We start from the raw sequence: 22,731 nt of genomic DNA on the forward strand, positions 1-22,731 counted from the left end.
CAAAAAAAAAAGCACTCAACAAAATTCAACATCCCTTCATGATAAAGGCTGTCAGCAAATTAGGTATAGAAGAAAAGTATCTCAACACAATGAAAACCATATACAACAAACCCACTGCCAATATCATCCTGAATGGAGAAAAGCCAAAAGTTTTCCTGTTAAAAACAGGAACAAGACAAGGATGCCCACTCTCACCACTCCTGTTTAACATAGTGTTAGAAGTACTAGCCAGAGAAACCAGGCAAGAAAAAGAAAGAGCATCCATATTGGAAAAGATAAAGTCAAATTGTCCCTGTTTGCAGATGACATGATTCTATATAGAAAAACCTAAAGACTCTACCAAAAAACACGTGGAGCTGATTAACAATTTCAGTAATGTTGCAGGATACAAAATCAACACCCAAAAGTCAGTAGCATTTTTATTCTCCAGTAACAAACTAGCAGAAAAAAAATCAAGAAAGTAAGCCCCTTTACAATAGTCACCAAAAAAATAAAATACCTAGGACTCAATTTAACTAAGGAGGTGAAAGATCTCTACAGTGAGAACTACAAATCACTACTGAAAGAAATTAAGGAAGACACAAAAAGGCAGAAAGACATTCCATGCTCTTGGATTAGAATCAACACTGTGAAAATGTCCATACTACCCAATGCAATCTACAGATTGAATGTAATTGCCATCAAAATACCAATGACATTCTTCACAGAGATAGAAAAAACAAATCCTAGCATTCATGTGGAACAATAAAAGACCCCAAAGCAATCCTGAGCAAATATAAATAAATAAAGTTGGAAGCATAACACTACCTGACTTCAAGTTATACTACAAAGCTATGGTAACCAAAACAGCATGGTACTGGCATAAGAAAACAGAAGAGAAAACCCAGAAATCAACCCACATACTTAACAGCCAACTGATCTTTGACAAAAGCAACAGGATGTATGTTGGAGAAAGGACTGTCTCTTCAATAAATGATGCTGGGAAAACTGGTCATCCATATGCAGAAGAATAAAACTAGATCTGCACCTCTCATCATAAGACAAAAATCAACTCAAAATGGTTTAAAGACTTAGGTATAAGACCTGAAACTATAAAACTACTAAAGAAAAACAGTGGAAATACTTCAAGAATTAGGACTGGGCAAAGACTTTATGAACAAGACCCCAAAAGCACAAGCAACAAAAGAAAAAATAAATGAGATTATGTCAAACTAAAAGGCTTCTAGCTCTTGTTTCTCTTCAGATCATATAAATCTTTCAAAACAAAATAAAAATAAAAAAAATAAAAGGCTTCTACACAGTAAAGGAAACAATCAACAGACTGAAAAGACACTATATGGAATAGGAGAAAATATTTGCAAACTATAGGTCTGAAAGGGACTTACATCCAAAATATATGAGAAACTCAAATAGCTACACAGTAAAAATACAAATAATCCAATTTAAAAATGGGCAAAAGAGCTGATTAGACATTTTCCGAAGAAGACATACCAATGGCCAACAGGTACTTGAAAAAAATGCTCAACATCATTAATCATCAGAGAAATACAAATTAAAACCACATTGATATATCATCTCACCCCAGGTAGACTGCCTATTATGAAAAACAGAGAGAATAACAAATGCTGACAAGGATGCAGAGAAAGGGGAACTCTCCTGCACTGTTGGTGGGACTGTAAATTAGTGCAGCCACCATGGAAAACAGTATGGAGGTTTCTCAAACAACTACAGAAAGCTCTACCATATAATCCAGCTATCCCACTTCTGGGTATATACCCAAAGGAATGGAAGTCATGTCAAAAGGACACCTGCACTCCCATGTTCAGCACAGCTCTATTTACAATAGATAAAATATGGAACCAACCTAAATGTCCTTTGACAGACGACTGGATAAGGAAAATGTGGTATATGTACACCATGGAATACTATTCAGCCATAAAAAAAGAATGAAATTCTGCCATTTGCAGCAACATGGATGAGCTTGGAGAAAATTATGTTAAATGAAATAAGCCAGGCACAGAGGGAAATATACTCTATGTCCTTACTCATAAGTAGGAGCTAACAGAAAGAAGGAAGGAAAGAAAGACAGTGGTTGTGTGTTGAACTTGCAGAGGGAGAGAGCAGACCTAGGATTGCAGGGGCGGGGCAGTGGGGGAGACGGGGGCTGGGGAGAGTTGGGGTGGGGGACACGGAATAACTGCAGTTTGAGGTGGTGGGCATGCTAATAGCATTGATCTGATCGCACATCTTGGGCACAGATGCTGACAGTGAGCCCTGTGCACCATGAATATGTATAATCAATAAAAAGAAAAAAGAAAAAAAAATGGTTGGCTCTACATACCTGTGTGGGAAGTGATAAGTACTTTAACTCTGAAACTTCTCTTAGTCTGATTATATCCTATGGGATGCAGAGTATATTGTTTTGCTATTCTAAAGCATTCCTAAACTTTCTCACGCTTCAAAAAAAATCAAAGTATTTGATAAAGCAAATACATTAAAATGTTAATGGTAAAATCTGGGTGATAGCTGTTCACAATAAAATTTTTTCAACTTTTTTGCATTAAAATTTTTCATAATAAAATATTGGGAGTACATCATTAAGAATCTATATAAAGCTAACCTTTGGCCCAGAGTAAATAAGTTAAGAGAAATGTCCAAAGCCAGTGTTATCTTTAAATGACACTAATTGAGCTGAATTATAAGTATTACAAATTATTGCTTAACATGTATAAATAAACTTTCTATTCTTAAACTCAAAAACAAAAATTAAAAATAACTCATACATATAATTATAAATGCTATCATATTTTCATACTTATCTGAAGATAGTATTATAACATTTAGTTGTAAAAGTATAAAAGTTTAAATATTCGTTATTTGAAACATTGAGACTAAATTTCCTTTCTTAAGTATTCTACAAAGTTTTGTAAACTTTCATTTCTATGGTATCTTTAAATGTTTGTACTTCTTTTTTTAAATATCACATACTTGCATCTATTTGGAGGTAGAATCGCATTCTTTGAAAGCAGCTCCTGTCGTGGAGGTGGTGACAATGTAGATTCGTGAAAGGAAAGCCCGCTGTCACCATCCTGTTTGCTGAGTGATCGTCTGTGCCGGGCAGGGTGACAGATCCTGGGCTATGGGCAGGAGGAGGACGTTAGACCAAGAATTACCCACCATCCTGTTACATTTGGGATAAATATCCCAAAGTAAATGTACAGCGTCACAGAAGAACTGAAATGAGGGACCCAGCTAGAAGTGTAATTACATTACAGCTGAGAGCTAAAGGTCTCATCAGACATTTTCCACAGTTCTCGGGTAATTACTTGGGGTTGCAGTTTAATAAGGTTACTGATATGTGCTTTGCCCAGAGGATCTATTTACTCTCAGCAAGTATTTGAAGACCTACTAGGTGCCAGGCACTGTGATAGGTGCTGGGATTCAGCAGTACGAAAAGTGCAGGCTTACGTTCCTGACAACTGAGTTCTGGTGCCAAAAGCAGATTTGAACTCACTTTACAAATGAGAAAAGGGACAGTTTTTTTCCTTTAAGGTTGCTAACAGGATTTTTGCTATTCCACCTAAATTTTAAATTGTTTAAGTACTACAAAAATTCAGTTAGATTTTACGTTTAAGATTGCACTGAATTTATAAATTTCTCTGCGAAGTTACATTTTTGCAATCTAATGTCATCCTACACTGGAGAATAGAAGATTCCTCCGTTGATTCGGGTATTCTTCATTGCCCTTTATTAGAGTTTTTATGCTTTCTCCCTTAAGACCTTATAACTAGGCCATTAATTTCTAGGCACTTTATAGTATGTGTCTGTGTATATGGTGTCTTCCTCTTTATTATAATTTCGAGTTGCTTATTGTTGGTGTAGAAATTGTTGCTGTTAGTTTTGTATTTTTGGTCTTTGTATCTGGTAACGCAGTCATGGAGATCTGTCTATTGCTTCTGTTTGATTTCCAGGTATATTATATCATTTGCAAACAAATGACAATGTTGTATTTAAAAAAATAATAATGTGGAGGGGTTTAACCCCCTTCCCAGAAATGTATTTCTTAGCAATATGACTCTTAGAAACTAAAATTTCTATAACAGGAGGAATAGTGTTCTGCTGTAACCATAATTTGGCCTTTGGTGGATTCACCTGTTAAAATTCTATTCACATGAATAAGACTGGGAGAATGAACAACAGTAGCCTTGTGGTTTTGAACAGAGAACCATGAATTATCAAACCTTTTTTTTTGTTGCCTCTAAAATTAGAATATCAGTGTTCTTTTTTGACGTGTGTCCCTTCATATTTTAAAATCTTTATATGTTACACTGTGCTGCAGTTATGTCATGACATAATATTTTATCATGTCATCCATAGGTAATGAATAATCCAGGTATACAAAGACTGCATGATATTGCTGAATTCTAAGAATTTTCCATAAAGTTGCTTCTCAGGCCATTTTGGTTTGCAGCTAATTTAATAAATTCGGCAATTTGGAGAACATCTGCCGGGCTGATTTAAGTACTGAAAGTGGGAGTGTCAAGAAACCTGCAAAAGCAGGTGCTTCCTAATATTATACAGAGTCAGTCCATGACACAGATGGGGCTGCATGAATCACATACAAACACACATGCACACTCACAGGCATGCCATCGTTGTCTAGAGGTGGTCAGAGAAACAGTCACAAACACTTGGGAAATGCTCTGTAATGGTAACTGTTCATGCATGATGGTTTTCCATTTAACAAGTGCTTTTGCATACGTTTTTTGTGATCCTCACAACAGCCCAATGTTAAAAAGGATTTACCCTTTTCAAAAGATGAGAAAATCAAGGCTCAGGCAGGGTTTTCAGCCTAAGGTCCTGCCTCTGGGTAAGAGGAGAGTGTGGGGGATCATTTGCCACTCTGCCATGCTGCCTATCACTGTGTGGCCTGATTCTGTCACTGTGTCCACACTTCAGTGTGTGCTCGGAATCAGAATAACGAATCTATATGATCCACGTAAGACCTACGACTTTTAGACCTCAGAGTCCCTTTGGTTTTCATGGCATGATGTCGACAAAGATCATCCTCCGTGGTTCCCTTTGACTGAATTCCACATGTCTAGGTGGCACAGAGGTGACATCAGCACCATGGCTTTCCATACCTGTGGCTGTCAGCTAATTTGGCCCCTGAAGCTTTTGTGCTAAGAAATGTTGCTAGGTTAGAAACCCAAGAATAACTTGAGGTGTCATAATGTTTGCCTTCTGTTCTTTTTGGTTTTTTCCAAATGTTAGTTTTTAGCATATGTAACCTTTTCTAGAGATGAGCACTAAATTAACACAATGTAATGTGGTGAGAAATGTGGGTAGAAGTTATAAGTGCAAGGTTTTTTTTTACATTTAAGCAATAACTTCTAATTGATTAGAGTTTGCCAATAACGGAATACCCTGGATTTAGGACTGTCATCAGTCACATACTGTATTAGCTCACGCTGCTGTAACAAAATGTCACAGACTGGGCAGCTTAAACGACAGAATTTATTTTTTTTGCAGTTCTGGAGGCTGAAAGTCCAAGATCAATGTTCTCGCAAGGTGTGGTTTCTGGTGAGGGCTTCCTGGCTCACAGACAGCCACTATGTCCTCACATGGCCTTTCCGTGGGGGGCAGTGTGGGAGTGCTCTGGTGTCTCTTTTTATAAGAACACTAGTCCTGTAGGACCACAACCCTTATGATCTCATGTAACTTTAATTATTTTCTTTGAGTTCCCATCTCCAAGTACAGCAACACTGGGGGTTAGGTCTTCAGTATGCAAATGAGTAGAGGTGGCGCAAACATTTCGTTCATAACAGACACTGAAAAGAGGAATTCCATGTTAGGAGCAAGTTGATGTAGGTCACCTTACAGGCGTCTAACTCAGCACCCAGGAGTCAGTGCATGTGCAGGTATTTGAACACCGTTCAGGAGGGCTTCAACTTCAAACTGTAATAACTAGCTTTACTGCTAGTAGAACATAACCAGTTTACTAAGGAATGACAGCTAAATGGTTCTGGCAGTCAGGGTTCTACCTGAGAAACAGCAGGAGAGAGAGAAAGAGAGATTTCACGGACTTGTCCTTTGCAATTGTGGGACCCAGCTGGGCAGGTGTGAGATCTATGGGACAGCGGCAGGCGAGAGACTCTCAAGCACTTGCTGATACTGCAGTCTGCAAGTGGAATCTCTTCTCCAAGGAAACCTCAGTTTTGGACGTAAAGGCCTTTCAATTGATTGCATGAGGCCCCTCCGTATTATCAAGGATAATCTGCTTTACTTAAAGTCAACTGATTGTAGTATTTAAGCACATCTACATAATACCTTTATAGCAACACCTACATCGATGTTTGATTGAACAACTGGATGCTCCAGCCCAGCCAAGTTGACACATAGACTAGCCGTCCCACTGGGGGTGCGTTTCACTGTTTTCATCTATTGCCTTTATCAGGATCTGTTAGATCACACTTTCCTGCCCCTAAATACATCTCTAGCAAATTGCTTAACTTTTAAGTCATCTCTGGTTATAGAAGTCCAATCTCATTTAAAGCTTTCATCTCAGACTCTGAATCTTGTCTGTGCCTCCCCGTGGGCGACCTAGCCAGGGAGGGACTAGAAGTGGAAGGAGCAGGGAGGCTCCAGCCCCTCGTGCCCCCTCCGTCCTCTCAGGCTTTGAGAGCTGAAGCCAGAGCAGGGGTGGAGGCAGCTGCCCGCTTGTGTGCTCTGTTGCTGCCTCGTGCCCCTGCCAGTGTGGTGGTCCCTTCCTATATGGTGTGTCTCTGACCTTTGGACAGTGTTGAGCTTCACTGAAGATCCTCTCCCAGAGGGGCAGCGTTTCCCCTTCCTCCAGGCCTCCAGCCTCCTCTCTGGGCGAGCTGACGCCTCCCTTGTCAGTTTCCTGGGTGGCCCACAGCTCGCGCTCTGCCTCTGGCCTCTGCCTCCCTGACATGCAGCCCCAGGAACCTTGGAGAGAATGGCCATGTTTTCCTTCCAGCTATACAGCACCACAGTCCCCTCAGGCTCTGATGTCACAGGCTGCTCCTGAAGTCTCCTGCCAGGCGTAGTCTATGCTCACAGAACCTCTGCCCACCCAGCTGGGCCCACAGCTCTGGCCCACCAGAGAGCAAAGTGCTGTCTCCCTCTCTTGAGGATGACCCTAATCTCCAGGTGACTGGGGCCACCTCCCCCTGAATCATAAAGAACACCAGTTTATGGCTGCCACACTCCCCACAAGGGCGGAAGACTCAGTTCTGACTTCACTCTCTCTGCATTTTCATGGTCTGGAAAGGTATGAGGAGCTCAAGGGAGTGGCTGGTTGTGACAGGGCCAGTTCTGCTGCTGCTCTGAAAGCCCTGGGAGGAGATGGTGGCCTGCCAGGTGTGCATGGCCTTCCCGTAGTAGTTGGGCTCTTAGCATTTCCTTGTTCTCATCTGTGAGCTTTGGGATCAGGGTGCCAAGAGAAGTCCCCTCCGTGCCCTCATCCCCCGTCTGCTCTGAGTGCCTGTGGGCCAGTGACTGAGGAAGTGCCCTGTCCACCTAGCAACGCCTGCCAGTCTGTTCACTAATCACCTGTTGTTTGAGGGGACCTCTTACAGTGCCGTATACACACACCAAGGAGGACGCTAGTCCCCAGAGAGTGGAAAGTGCTGGAGATCATACACCAGGAAGAGCCACATTGACACTCAGGGTTTTAGATTCCAAACTTGTTTTCTTTCTACTTACATCTTGGGACTATAACTCATATTTTACTAAAAGTTGTTTTAATTAATTTTTTCTGGATTTCCAACCTTTTTTCCGTCCTTCCATTCCTGTACCATCCCCCCACCCATCGCAGCTGTTCTCTACATCAGGTCCTCTCACGAACAACAGAGAACAAACATTTGATGCTCAGGGCTTTTGTAGCTGATGACATCACAAAAGATGATGGCAAGGTTTGGAGTCCAGGCTCAGTAACAGTAAAGAAAGGAAGAAGCAAAGCAGGTGGCGTTGAGTACCAGGCTGGACCAGGTGTCTGAACAGCCAGGTCTGCCCCGGGCTGTCCGTAGATACTACTGTAGTGGACTCAGGTTTTATGTTTTATGTCAGGTGTTTTGACTTTGTGTTTTTGAGAGTGTAGGTCAGAGCTTTTCTGGTCATCTGTAAGACCAGAGCTCAGTTCTATAACTGGCATTTGAGGGCTTCAGAGATTCAGTAAGGTAACTGATCATATTTACGCTTACTGCAACAGAAAAATAGGTTATAAATGCATGATAGAGAAAAACTGAACTTTTATGTTTAATATCACTGGTCTAACAAGGGGTGTTGTGCAAGTCCAAGCAGACTAAGAGAAACTTAACCAGCAGCCCCTGGACGCACCGCCAAGCCGGGCTGTCCTCGGACGCCGCTGCCCTGTGCTCACGAGCAGCCTTGCACCCCCAGCAGCCTCCAGCCGCCTCGGGAGCTGCTGCATCTCAACGGTTGCTCTTCTCATCATCGTTGATTGCAAAGGACTTTGGTGTTACTGCCACCCCAGTTACCTCCGTGCAGTGCAGCATCTGCCGTTCACTTGCCATCTGCAGGTCTCAGTCTCTGCCGCTGCCCAGTCGTCTCACCTTTTCCTTCCAGCTTTTTAGACGTTCTCCTTGCTCTTGCACTCACTGGATGTAATAAGACCTCAGAAGTCCTCACTGCCCTGTCGGCATTTGTTCGTACCAGTTGTCAAAATAACTTTAGTGGTCACCTGCCTGTGGGGACCTGTTTCCTCCTGCAGTTTTGACCCAGGCTCCCTTTGGGGATCCACTCTGCTTCTGATTTCGAGGATAAGGACAAGCCTCATTACCACGGGAAGCAGCTATTATTAGAATTATTTAACACTTTGAATAATGTTCTCTGTAAATATTTTTAATGTCCTGGTTGTAATTATAGAATATGTGGATTTTAGTTTGCAGTTAACATGTTTCGAACATTACCACCTTCCTCCAATCCCACGGGAGCAGAATTTGACCCAGAGGAAGATGAACCAACGTTAGAAGCAGCCTGGCCTCATCTACAGGTACTGGACCTGGGCGTGCACTTGTGTGAGTGTTCCTGGGCTTCTGTAGAGCTGGCGTACTGGCCCAGGGCCTCACCTTAGGTGCTGGCACATGATCTTCAGTGATCTCCGATATTCAGTGGCATAGTCCTTGCAAATCTGTACATATAAGAAAAATATTTTAGCAAAGCAGAGCAAAGTGCATGTGTGTGTGTGTGTGTGGACACTTTGCACAAACTGCAAAGATGTGGAATTGTCGGTGTTTTTTCTGTGGAAATGGCCACTTTGTTGATAGCTACTGAATTCAAGCCTAGAGGACCTATGCAGACACTTCCCAGTTTTAGGCAACTTTCTGTGTGCCCACTGCTCACCCCGAGCTCCATTGCCTTTGTAAGGTGGGAGGTTGATTGGGTAGGCGGTGCCAGGCCAGCATAGGCAGGGCACTTGCCAGATGTGCCCAAGGGGAGGGCGGGGCATCCACCAGAGGGAACTAAAGAGGGGAGAGAATGGGAGGGAACTAGACAGTGCAGCAAACAGGGAAAGGGGCCATCTCGGTAGCCAGATGTTCCCTACCTACGGCGTCTGGCTTCAATAAGTAGCTCAGGCCACACTGTCCAACCCACCACATTGGTGAAGGGCAAGAACCGCAGGTGATCATGGTCAGTGTCTGCACCTTAGGCCCCTCTGCCCTTGTGGCCCCAGAGTTCCCGTCCGCCTGGCTCTGTGCCCCAGCACTGCAGGATCCCACCCAGGGTTTGGTCATAGCCTGGTGTGTGGCAGCTGTGCACGGTGGTCTCTGAACACTGTAATTTGAGCATTGGTAGCATCAGTCACAGATATAATTTTGTTTAAATGCCATTTAGGGGTATAGTCTGTGGTTTTTACTAAATAAAGTAATTACTGTCATCAATTATAATTTAATTAAACCATGTAATTTAGCATTAATTTTGTAGATAATGTGTTTTTTAAAAAAGCTAATATTTGCATGCAAATGAAGATTCAATTCATGGTGTATTTTTTAATTACCATTTAATAGAATACCATGTTATTTGACTCACTGTTGTTTTTTTCCTCCTAGCTTGTTTATGAATTTTTCTTAAGATTTTTAGAATCTCCAGATTTCCAACCTAATATAGCAAAGAAATATATTGATCAGAAGTTTGTACTGCAGGTAAGGTACAGATTAGCTGAAACTACAAAAGCTGTTACCTGCAGAGGTGTAACACCGAGTCACTAAATGTCTTTTTCTTGTTGAAGCTTTTAGAGCTCTTTGACAGTGAAGATCCTCGGGAGAGAGATTTTCTTAAAACCACCCTTCACAGAATCTATGGGAAATTCTTAGGCTTGAGAGCTTACATCAGAAAACAGATAAATAATATATTTTATAGGTAAGTCCATACATGGATGACATTTGTCTTTGTGCATGGCGAAGATCATTTTCACACTCAATGCTCCCCCCGATCATTGCCTTTGACATGGGATTAAGGACCAGTGGGGTGGTTTTAGGGCAGCTGTTTGTCCTGTCCAGGTGGACCCCAGGTTACACTGTGGCAGTGCCCCCGGCTGGGCTTGTCCTGCCCCCCTCCAGTGCCCCCTCTGCCTGCTGTCTGGGCCGGCTTTCCTACGCCTCGCCACACATCCTTCCTTTGTTCCTATTTCTACTGAAATGTGGATGAATTCATTCTGTCCACACTAACTTTTCCTTCCACCTGTGCATTACCTCGTTCTTCCCCTTTAATCTCAGGGCAGGGTGGGGGGTGGTGAGGAGTGAAGTAATTAGTCTTTAGAAAACCACAGAAGCTCTGAGAACTTAGGTGGGAGGTTACACACGCCCTCTGTGCAGGGAATGGAAACCCTGCTAGAAGCAGCTGGTGGAGGGGACAGCTGTCCAATGTCTTGCCACTGTCTGGGCCCATGGACCACAGAGAAAGACTGTAGACCTTGTCCTGTCAGTGACTGCAGACCTTATCCCACTGTTCACAAAAGAACGCGCCATAACATTCCACGTGCGGTATTCGCCGGGACCCCTTGACCTTCCCTGTCCCTCACACACTCCCTCCTCCCCAGCCCTAGTCACAGCTCTTGCCAGGTCGCAACATCCCTCCAGTCCACTGACATGTTTTCCTGCTGCCTGAGGCCCACAAGTATGTGACCGTCGCTGTCTGCGTGACTGGGGCGGAGGCCCCAGGGTGTGGCCAGCCTTCTCCATGTCCTGCCTCTCCATTCGTGCTCCAGGCCCTCCCACATCAGCATTTTGCAGCCGTTGTGTGATCCACCTGGGAAGTCCTTTTCCACCAGCCCTCCTCAGCCTTCCAGGCTTCCCAAAGCATCCCTTAACCGGGAAAGCCTGCCTGACCTGGTGGATGGGTCAGGCTCCCACGAAGGCAGCCATCATGGCAGCAGTTTATTCTACAGATTTTGGCTTCTCGGGTTGGCTCATCACTCTAAGGCACCTGACTCCAGGATGGCTCAAGATACTGATAGATCCTGGCAGTGATGGGGACTGTGTGACAGCATCCGCCCTCCCAACCCCCACCCCCATGAGATAAGGAAGTAGGCGGGTCTCACACAGTCCCGCTGCAGGGCCAGGGCCAGGGCGAGGATGACAGTGCAGGCCGTCACCTAGAGCAAGGACTGTGTTTCAGCCACGGTGAGCACACAGGCCTGGGGGATGACCAAGCAAGGGAAAGCAAAAGGGGGAGCGGAGGCCCCACACTCGGAGCCCAGCACCCCTCTCTGGGAATTCCAGCCCATGCACAGCCCAGCAGCGGAGGCTCCCGTGTCCCGCCCCTCTGCAGTCATCAAGGTCTAATTCCCCTCGCTCCTCTCCCGCCTGGCGGGGCGTTTCAGTGCTGGGGCCTTTCACTGTGTGTGTGGCTTTCCTTTGAATTCCTTCCGAGTTCCCCACATCCCGCTCGTATAGTGGAGCCTAGGGCTGGAGGTAGCCCAGACCTGACACCAGCTATATGTGACCAGAGAATGGCGTCATGTTCCTGAATGTGATGTTCCTAGTTTATATTTCTTGCTACAGTGCCTCCTTTTTAACAAGATCGTTACTTGGCTGATGTACTTATCTATCAAAACACAGAACAGGTACAATTTAATCTCCAGTCTATTAGGCCTAAAATTAAAATTCTTCCTACAGTATTTTTGTTTACTTGTTACTAGTAGGTTTTGTTCAGATAGCAGAATCACAAATCATTGAACATCTGCATTAAGGAAGTAGAAGACATTTCATATATTAAAGAATCTTAATTTAATAACTCAAGTACTTAAATAGGTTATTACTCAAAAGTTATTACACATAATTTAGTCCAGTTCTCTCTAAAGTCTCAGTGCTAGAGTGTGGGTGTTTGGGGGGTTTTATATATATAAAATAAATATATATATATAAAATAAATATATTTTTATATTTTTATATATTTTATCATATTTACATATATATGTATATATGTATATAGTAAAAATGTCTTTCTTAACATTTATTTGCACATATTTGTGGGGTACAGTGTTGTTTCAGTCCTGTACCTTGATTCACTTAGGGTAGATCACATAGCTTTGTACCCGTTAGTCCACCACTCACACTCCCCCTGCCCCCTGCCCCCTGCCTTCTGGCCTCAGGTAACCATTATTCTACTCTCTACTTCTGTGAGAACCACTTTTTTTTTTTAGCTTCCATGTATCAGTGAGACCATATGGTATTTGTCTTTCTGTGCCCGACATACTTCACTTAACGTGATGGTTTCCAGTTCCATCCATGTTGCTGCAAAAGACAGGATTTGATTTTTTTTAATAGCTGAGTAGTATTCCATTGTGTAGATATACCACGGTTTTTTTTATCCATTCATCATTGGTGGACATTTAGGTGGATTCTGTCTCTTGGCTATCGTAAATATTGTTGCAATGAACATAGGAGTGCAGGTGTCTTTTTGATATATTGCTTTCATTTCCTTTGGATATATATCCAGTAGTGGGATAGCTGAGTCATAGGGTAGATCTATTTTTAGTTCTCTGCGGAACCTCTGCACTGTTTTCCACAATGGCTGTACCAATTTACATTCCCACCAACAATGTAGGAGGGTTTCCTTTTCTCTGCATCCTCACAAGCATTTGTTATTTTCTGTCTTGTTGATTAATAGCCAGTCTAACTGGGGTGAGATGATATCTCATTGTGGTTTTAATTTGCATTTCCCAATGATTAGTGATGTTGAGCATTTTTTCATGTGCCTATTGGCCATATGTATGTCTTCTTTTGAGAAATGTTTGTTCAGGTCTTTTGCCCATTTTTTAATTGGGTTAATTTGTTTTTTTTTTTTTTTTGCTGTTGACTTTGAGTTCCTTATAGATTCTGGATATTAGCACTTTGTCTGATATGTAGTTTGCAAACACTTTCTCCCCTTCTGTAGGTTGTCTCTTCACGTTGTTGACAGTGTCCCTTTCTGTGCAGAAGCTGTAAAGCTAGGGCTTGTAGACCCCTCGGGTCTGTTGCCCAGTTTGGGTCGCAAACCCTCCACACGCAGGTCTGTGAGCGAGGTAGGAGAAAAAAAAGGTTCTGGGAGCCGTGGGTATAGAAAAATGAATGGGTTTTATCCAGATCCAGGAGCAACTGTCCTGGTGGCTTCTCTGAGAGTTCTGAGAAGCACTGTGGAGCAGAGCTGTTAGTCTTTTATACTTAAGTCCACAACCCTGCACACCTGGGTGCCCATACACACCTTACGTTAAGCAGTAACAGGGAACACCTGAGGATATTTACAGCAAATGCTCAGCAAGGTTCTGAACATCCGAGGGGCCCTGACATGTTCCTATTTTTCCCAACAGAAGCTTTCTAGTTTGATGTAATCCCATGTGTGTATTTTTGCTTTAGTTTCTTGTGCTTTGTAGTCTTGTTCAGTAAAGCGCTGCCCACTCCCATTTTATGGAGCATTTCGCCTGTGTTTTCTTCTAATAGTTTCATAGTTTGAGGTCTTAAACTTAGGTCTTTAATCCATTCTGAGTTGATTTTTGTGTATGGTGAGATAGGGGTCTAGTTTCGATCTTCTGCATGTGGATATCCAGTTTTCCCAACATAGAGTGTGATATTTTTGTGTTTTGTTTTTAGTAACTTTTCTATAATTATCTTGATATATGTAATCAAAAGCAAGCGTATTACTTAGATTCCGTAATTGGTTTGGGTCTCCATCATCAGTGACACCCCTTCCTCGTTTCATGTGAGAAAAAAAGAAAGAGAAAGATCTTCAGGGATATATTCAGCTCATCTAAGTTTTTTATAGAACAGCTATATCTTGTTAGAAAAAATATTTCGAGCACGTTTGGTTCAACTTAAAATGTTGGTGTAAAGTTCCTGTTTATATCTATAGTTTCTCATTCTAGTCAGCTGTTTTAAATGTGAGTTAAACAGTGCTTTAGGCCACTCATGATGCCAGCTTTGGCAGACAGCGGAACCTGCAGGCCAGGTGGGCACGGTGGGGCAGCTTCTTTTGCCGCCCAACCAACCACTCCACCACTCGGCAGCTTAAATCAACCATAATTTCTGTCATCTAAACTGGGCTCAGCGGGACAGTTCTGCTCCACATGTTGCCTGCTAGGGCTGGAATGTCCTAGGTGGCCTCTTCTCTCGTGCCTCAGTGGCATGGCTTTTGAGCATCTCTGTCCCTCCATGTGGCATCTCTGCCTAGTGTGCTTGGGCTGCTTCCCGGAAGGAAGAAGCAGCTGCCAGTCCTTCAGGCTTTGCCCCAGAACTGGTACAGTTACTTCCACCCTTTGCATTGGTCAGAGCAGGTCCTCAGGACAGCCAGGTTGAAAGGAGGGAGACAGAGCCCACCTCTTTCTGGGAGGTGCAGAACACACCTATAGGGAGGAAGGGAGTTGACACCATCCATTTTGGAGACTTCTGTGACAAGCAGGTACCAGCTCAGTTTTTAGAGGGTCTCATTCCTTTCTTGCTGAAAGAGCGAGGAACACTCCCGCCTGCTCTGCGCAGATCGTCATGGCGCCCTCCACTTTACACCCTCCTGCTTTGTTTCCCTCTGGAAAAGCAAGAAGGACTGTCCTTAGTTTCCCTTTCATGTACCTACTTCAAATCAGGTTAAAATAATGAGGAATTCAGAACTTATCAATAAGAGTATAGTAATGTTGATTTAAGAAAATGAAATGGCTTATAGCTAAACGCCACCCTCACTTAGATGTCAAAACTGGTGGAGACAGACAGGAAGCACGTGCGGGGGTGCGGGCCCCACCTGCCGCCTGCACGGCTCTCCAGCCTGTCTGCGAGACCATTAGTGACCTGAAGCACATGGCTTCGCTGTACGCAAAGTCGTAACTGTGCATTTGAACTATTTTAAATATTTCAAATAAAACATGAAGCCAAAGGGAGCCTTCGGGTTGGGTTTTATGAGTCGAAGCACTTCTCAGTGCAGACACACTGGGTTACTGACCACCTAGTGGCAGCTTCCAAGCTCTCGGGGCAGGTGCAATAGTGAGGAGGGGAGGAGAAGCCAGTGTGATGGGAACACTTTCCATTCAGGAGGATCGTGCCCGTCATTGTTACACCACCAGGTCCCCAGGTCCTGTCCCAGTGACTTCCTGCCTCGCGTTCATGCTGCAGCCAGATTCATTTTTCATTTTCGTGTTACCGTTTCACTGCTCAGTCATTCTGCTCGCTGGGCGCTGGATCTCGGCTTGTCTAAGCTGCCTTGAAGCCTCTTCACAGAGCCCTTGTTCTAGCCAAGTGAATCCTTTCCCTGCACACCCCCGTCTTTTAAAATCCGTCAAAATTCTCCTTCAGGGCCCAGTTCAGGTGCCAACCTCTTAGTAAATACTGGTCATTTGTTAATGTAAAAATGTTAGGACCCATTCAGAAATATCTCACTTCTGTGGATGTTTGGCCTGTTATTTACCTTAAGATCACTATTCCATTTGTTTCAAACAAGGACAATAAAATTTCAGAGTCAGATTTTTTTAATGTTCACAAACTTTTTTTTTGGCTTAGAGCTGTCTCTAAGTGTATAGTTTTCACCTGATAGGCAGGAAGCTTTTTCAGAGGCCTCTCTCACCTCATGCAGCATACCCTGCCTGTATTGGCCTAGACCAACACCAGGTGAGCTAGGGCATGGGACAGGAGTGGGTTCCTCGTTACTATGGGAATCTTTTCTAGGGAAGGAATTTTCTTGTTTCCTGACACGTCCCTGTTTCCTCTCCTTGTCCCCAGTTTATTCAACAGACATGTTTTAAGCACCAAACAGATGCCAGACTTGGTCCTACCACTGGGAACACAGCAACGAGAAGTCCTTGTCCCTGTCCCCACATCAGTCCCATCTGGAGGGAGACAGGCTGAGACAGGGCAGGGTACATGGTCCCGGTGCTCCCCTGGAAGTCTGCACGGTGGGCACAGTGGGCAGAGACTTCTCAGAGGAAGGAAGAGAACCAGGGGCTGAGGCAGACTGGTCCTTCAGAAGGTGGCATCTGAAGCGTGTAGAGGAAGGGTGGGGGGTGTCAGTGGGGAAGGAGGCAGGATGGTACAAGAGGTGTTCAGGTAAAAACTTCTGCCCTTGGGACTGTGCTAAATACTGCAAGCTTTAAAATGAGTAAGACACCAACTTACATTGAAATGCAGCAAAAAAATAAGGTGAATTAATGGATCGGTTAAAGGGATGGTAGATAGATGCACATGTGATAAAGCCGGTCGAGCATGCTGTTAATGGTCGAGTCTGGGTGGTGGAAATATGGGTGTTCACTGTCAGATCCTTTCACCATTTCTGCGTGCTTGAAATTTTTCATAATAAAATATTGGGAAAAAATTTGAGTAAGATGGACCCTCTGCCCTGTAGGCATTTACATGTCCAACCTTGGAGGAGTTTCTTTGGATCCTGAAGGGCTACTTGCTAACAATGAGCTGCTGCAGCCAGGAAGATGTTCTCTAATCGAGGTGCTTACTGCTACCTGGCTACGTGCTTCCCTCCTGCAAGCATTGCTTTCTTATTCAGAGGATTTTAGACTTTCTAGCTGTTACTTCAGTGTTCAGTTCTAATTGACTAATTGTTCTTGTAGGTTTATTTATGAAACAGAGCATCACAATGGCATAGCAGAATTACTGGAAATATTGGGAAGGTAAGTGTCTGTGTGACTGGTAGCAAATGGCAGTAGCTGGAATTTGTGACAGTTCATTGCCTTCAACTGCCCTCTTCCCCAAAGCAAGGCAATTTAAACCATTCTCTAAAAGAATTTAAATAAAATTTCATTTAAGGAAGAGGTTGGTGACCTCTTGGATTAGAACACACCAAATGACAAATCTCTCCCATTTTTGTGGTTCCATATGTAGATTCTACTTCATATACCTGAGTATCATTACTATGGAAACACAATTTCAATTTTTTCCTGAACAGCAATGTTAAAAATAAACTTAAAAAGGTTTATATTAGAAGCTTGTAAGAAGAATAGGTTCTATATCTGGGATATTGAGGAAATGTTAATATTTCAGATTGCTTTGATTTTATAGGTTTTTCATATGTACACTTATAAAATAAACATTTCAAAACTTTCATCATCTTAATCCAAGTAAAGTTCTTGGTTGCTATCATTTTTTTTTAAATAGATAGCCTAAAGGTTTTATATTAGATCTCCTAACCTACCATTTCCCAAACAGTTCCACGGTGAATAATCTTGGCAGTGCTTTTCTCCTGGGCCTTTTTGGGGAATCGGTGCACATTAGGAGTCAAGGTTCTGAGGACCCTGCAGTGAAGACACCAGGCACTCTTGTTGCATCTAGTCATTCTCTACAGCATTTAAACACAAGAGTCTTTCCTTACAGAACACTGTCGTATCTATAGGGGATATAGTCCTGCCCAGTAGTTCTGAGAAAAACTATCCTTGCTGCTTTAGCTGTAACTTGAAAAAAATGTTAGTCCTCATTGAGAACTCTGCTTTGATTAGTTTCCACACACTCCGCCTAGTTTCTCTCTCAGTGTAGTGTAGTGAGTGGTTGAGGGAGTGCCCCTTACTAGGTGTGTGACCTTGGGCAAGTTAATTCTCTAAGATGGGAAGAACCATCATACTTCCCTCCTAGGTTGTTGCAAGGGTAGGGTGAGCTGTGCAAAGTGCCCAGCACAGCCTGCGACATCCCGCACATAAGGGCCACTGTGCGGCTCCTACTCCCAGGATTTATTATGTTTATCTTTCTTCCAGAAGAGGAGTTTTGCCTTGAGTTCAGCCTTCCTGCAGTACCTACCACGCCCCACCAAGTTAGAAATTGCTCTAAGTGCTTCTGTGGCTCTCAGAAAAATCTATCTGCATTTGCCTAATTATAAAACCAAGTAAATATACTAGTCAATGTTTGAGACAAAAACTTCAGTTTGGAGTCTATTTGGGCTCAGTATGGACCCCCTTTCCTTGCAGAAGGGAACAGCTTTCTATCTGATTTTTAACCAGTACCCATTCTGCACACACTTGGACTCTATTGCCAGCATTAGAATAATAAACCTGAATTACACCAGGACGGCGTGGATTCCCATAGATGGACAAAGCCTGAGGGAAGGTGCTGGGTATGGAGGCACCTGGAGCTGGGGTCCCACCGAAGCTTTCCAGTGTTCTTGTCCCTGTCTAAGGAAGGAGATTTTGGCCCCAAGAGTTCCTGCTATTCTGTATGATACCTTATAAATCCAGAATTTTAAAATCGTCTTATAATTGCAAAGATTAACAATGACGGTGCTTTTTTGAAGGCATTTAATTTTTTTTTTAATTTCTGCTGGTATCCTCCTTTTTCTAAAACATATATTTTGCCTTCTGGGTTTTCATGATGAAAACAAAAACTGAAAGCAAAACAGGAAGATATTTGTTTAAAATCTGGAATTTGTAAATATTTAAACCAAATAAGTTCTCTTTTCACAGTATAATTAATGGATTTGCCTTACCGCTGAAAGAAGAGCACAAGATTTTCTTATTGAAGGTGTTATTACCTTTGCACAAAGTGAAATCTCTGAGTGTCTACCATCCCCAGGTGAGGAGGACGGGGCTGGGGACAGCTGTCATCACTGAAGTAGGACTGAACTCAAGATAGTGAATCCAGCCTTTTAGCTGGAGTGGTTTTTGTTTTTTTGGTTTTTATATCACATTATAGACTTTGGAAAGAAGGCTCTGGCAATAATTGAAAGAATAAAGGGTAAAGAGAGATTCCCGTTAAGGAACTCAGGAAAATCTCTGGGATACGGAATTTTTGAATTAGTTTTAAGCATAGAGAAAAAGGAGTGACTAACTCTCTGAAAGGAGTCCACGAAGACTTCTCAGAGAACAGTTTTCTGTAATGTGATTTAAAATGTAGTACCTTCACGAAAAAAGCCTGTAGGTCCATGGCCAGTGAAATGGCCCACAAAAAAGTAAAAAGAAAAAACAAACAAAAACTAGGTTTTTAAAACTGCAGAAATCTAACTACAGTTATACTAAAAAATTGGTGAGTAAATGATTACTAACTGGTTAGTTGGCTGCATTTACCTAGGAGACTTGGTTTTCCTTCACTCTTACATTCACTTTTAGCTGTCATGGGGCCTGGCACCAGGTCATAGTATCCATTCACAGATGCACAAGACTCCATTCTGCCACGCCCCACTTTGGGAGTTTGCAGCATGGGATGAACTACAAAAAGTGTATTATTCTTTAACTGATTCAAATAACAGTGGCTTCCTGGGAAATAATTTACTTATTTTTTCTGATTGCTACTAACTGGTAATATCTTAACATGCAGCCAGGTTGTTACTGAATTAATTGGCATACAAAAGAAACTAACACTTCACGTGTTTAAGATGGAACCAGGTTTTTTGTTTGTTTGTTTGTTTTTTAATCGGTAAGGGGATTGCAACCCTCTGCACGGTGTTTTCTGCACCACGCTCAGCCAGTGAACACACCGGCCATCCCTATATAGGATCCGAACCCACGGCCTCGGCACTACCAGCGCCATGCTCTCCCAAGTGAGCCACGGGGCCAGCCCAGATGGAACCAGATTTTAATTTGGTTTTTCTCAGCTGTTAGATTACTTGTTCATTATAATCTGCAAAAGGACCACAGGAAAAAATTCCCATCACACTGGGTTGACCTGGTGGTGGTGGTCATCTAAAGACTCCTGATTTTTCATTTATTTATTTTTTTAACATTCCAATTTATAACCGATTGGTAAGGAGAGAATTATCTGCTGAGCATCGGTCCCACTCAGAACCTCCTGTGGGCTCACCAGGTGGGCAGCACCTCAGTCACAGCAGCCCTGTCTGCACCACATGGACATGAAGTGTTGATGCTTTTTCTCCTTTTACTTTTTAGCTGGCGTACTGTGTAGTGCAGTTTTTAGAAAAGGACAGCACCCTCACTGAACCAGTAAGTATACTGTCCGGCCAGGGGCCTTACCCTGTTGCTAGCACATCTCGTAAGTTTTGAACGTTTTCCTAAATGTAAATTATCGCCACATGTCTGCTTTACCAAATTGCTGTTCAGACAGCTTTTTCATCTTAAGTTACAACGCTAATAAACAGACTGATTTCATCCATGTGTAAAGGTTTTCAGAGTATAGTGATTTTAATTGCAGTTTCCTTTATTGCAGTGTTATTTTATGTGATGGGATTGCCACTCTGTCCCTTATCACTCGTGCTCCTTTTCATTGCAGAGCATTTGAGTGGTTGTAGCCGCTAAGTCTTGCGCAGTTCAGTACTTTCACATCTGCTCAGTTTGACAACGTGCTTGTATTTAACTTACTGCAGTCAGAGGAATTATAGTGAGGGTTTGAAATGCTTGCTGTACTAAAGAGGTTTTACTATGTTGAAAATTCTTTCCAAGTTAGAGTGTAAGTGTTTTATGATCATTGAATCACAAGTGAATGTTAAACGGCTACCATTCAGTGTTTGCATTTCTTATTTTCTTGGCATATTTATTAAAAACAAAAAGTCTCTTATAGCCAAGATAACAAAGTCAGGCCTGTCAGTGCCAGTTTAAGCTTTTGAATGCACTTTTTTTAAATAGCTTTATTGAGATATAATTCACATACCATACAGTTCACCCAATTAAAGTATAGACTTTAAAGGTTTTTTATATATTACATTATTAAATTTTTTTAATCATGGTAAAATATATATAACATAAAATTTGCTATTTTAATTGTACAATTCAGTGGCATTAACTACATTCACAATGTTATGTAACCGCTACCTCTGTTTGCAGCCGGAAACTCTGTACCATTAAACAGTAACTCTTCATTTCTCCTCTCCCCAGCCCTTGCTAACTTGTCATCCATTTGGTGTCTTTATGAATTTGACTACTTTCTAGGGACCTCATATGAGTGGAATCAAATATGACGTGTCCTTTTGTGTGTGGCTTCTTTCATTTAGCTTAAAAGTCTTCCAAGATTCATCCCTGTTGCATCATGTTTCAGAACTTCATTCCTTATTACAGCCGACTAATATTCCATTGTGTGGATGCACCACGTTTTGTTTATCCATTTATCCATCAAAGGGCACCTGGGTGGTTCCCACCTTTTAGCTGTTATGAATAATGCTGCTGTGAGCATTGATGTACAGATATCTGTTCAAGCTTCTATTTTCACTTCCTTTAGATACATACCCCGAAGTAGAGTTGCTGAACTACACAGTACTTGTATGTTCGGCTTTCTGAGGAATCGCCGTACTGTTTTCCGCAATCACTGCACCACTTTACATCGTCACCAGCAATGCACAATGGCTTCAGTCTCTCTGTATCCTCGCCAAGGCTTATTTCCTTTTCTTTTTTTTTTTTCTTTCAATTATAACTGTCTTAGTGGGTGTGAAGAAGATCTTATTGTGGTTTTGATTTTCATTTTCCTAATGACTAATGACGTTGAGCGTCTTTTCATTCTGGCTATTTGCACATCTTCTTCGGTGAAATGTCTATTTAAAACCGTTGCCCGTTTTTTAATTGTGTTGTTTTTTATTATTGAGTAACAGTGTTAAGTGCCAATTTAAGTGTTTTTTAAAAGTTATTGTTAGAAAAGGTAGATATTGTAATTCCTGAGTCCTTCCTGTCCCTTTAGCTGTCTTTTGCAGTTTTCTTGTGAGATAATAGTTTTTGTAGTGAAAATACCTGAGAAATTCTTCATACTGAATTCCTGAGTTAAACTAGCTTCTGGTCTCTGCTTTCTTTTAAGTTTTTAAATTCTCAGTGTAGACTCCCCGCACCGAACCCACGAAACTGAGGAAATGCTCTTGTTCTGCTGGTTGCAGAGGTGACAGCTACAGAGGTGGCCCTTCACAGGGAGCCGCACCCCTGCCCTCTCCCCACGGGTCTCCAGACGCCTCTGCCTCAGCTCTCTGAGGTTCCAGGAGCCCTCAAGGAAATGTCCCCAATCTTATCAGACTCCACCATCAAGCACAGTTAAGGTACTTACTCCAATTTAGATTGCAGACGTGTATTTTTATCCTCCTTAACTGGACTGAAGACATGTTTAGGTAGGAAAAGGAAAAATGAGATGGTGTGAAGAAAAAAACACCGTGGGGGATTTTTTTTTCCTATTGTATTTCCTCCAGTGGTTACACACCCTAATTCCTTTGTCTTTATTTGAGGTCTTTCCAAACTAAATGGTGAGAGCTTTTACTGCAGAAAGTAATGTGTAAAGAAATTCCATCTGCCCCGCTTCCTGCCCTTTTTCTATCCAAAAATAAAAGGGAAAGAATGATATGAAAGGAGGGAAAAGGTTTTCTTTTGTCATGTTT

The 22,731-nt window shown here is 42.5% G+C and overlaps 1 protein-coding gene across 11 annotated transcripts in view; it reads left to right on the forward strand.

The window, feature by feature from the left end:
* Positions 1 to 22,731, forward strand: part of PPP2R5C (protein phosphatase 2 regulatory subunit B'gamma) — a 149,654-nt gene that overhangs the window by 96,903 nt on the left and 30,020 nt on the right. For all 11 annotated transcript variants that reach the window (XM_063092136.1, XM_063092131.1, XM_063092132.1 and 8 more), the window contains 6 exons: positions 8,927 to 9,037; positions 10,095 to 10,187; positions 10,274 to 10,404; positions 17,063 to 17,122; positions 18,899 to 19,007; positions 20,318 to 20,371. In XM_063092136.1, coding sequence (XP_062948206.1) covers positions 8,927 to 9,037; positions 10,095 to 10,187; positions 10,274 to 10,404; positions 17,063 to 17,122; positions 18,899 to 19,007; positions 20,318 to 20,371 — 558 coding nt within the window. The remainder of the gene's footprint in view (positions 1 to 8,926; positions 9,038 to 10,094; positions 10,188 to 10,273; positions 10,405 to 17,062; positions 17,123 to 18,898; positions 19,008 to 20,317; positions 20,372 to 22,731) is intronic.

This window comes from Cynocephalus volans, chromosome 3 (genome assembly GCF_027409185.1).
Source record: "Cynocephalus volans isolate mCynVol1 chromosome 3, mCynVol1.pri, whole genome shotgun sequence".
NCBI lineage: Eukaryota > Metazoa > Chordata > Mammalia > Dermoptera > Cynocephalidae > Cynocephalus > Cynocephalus volans.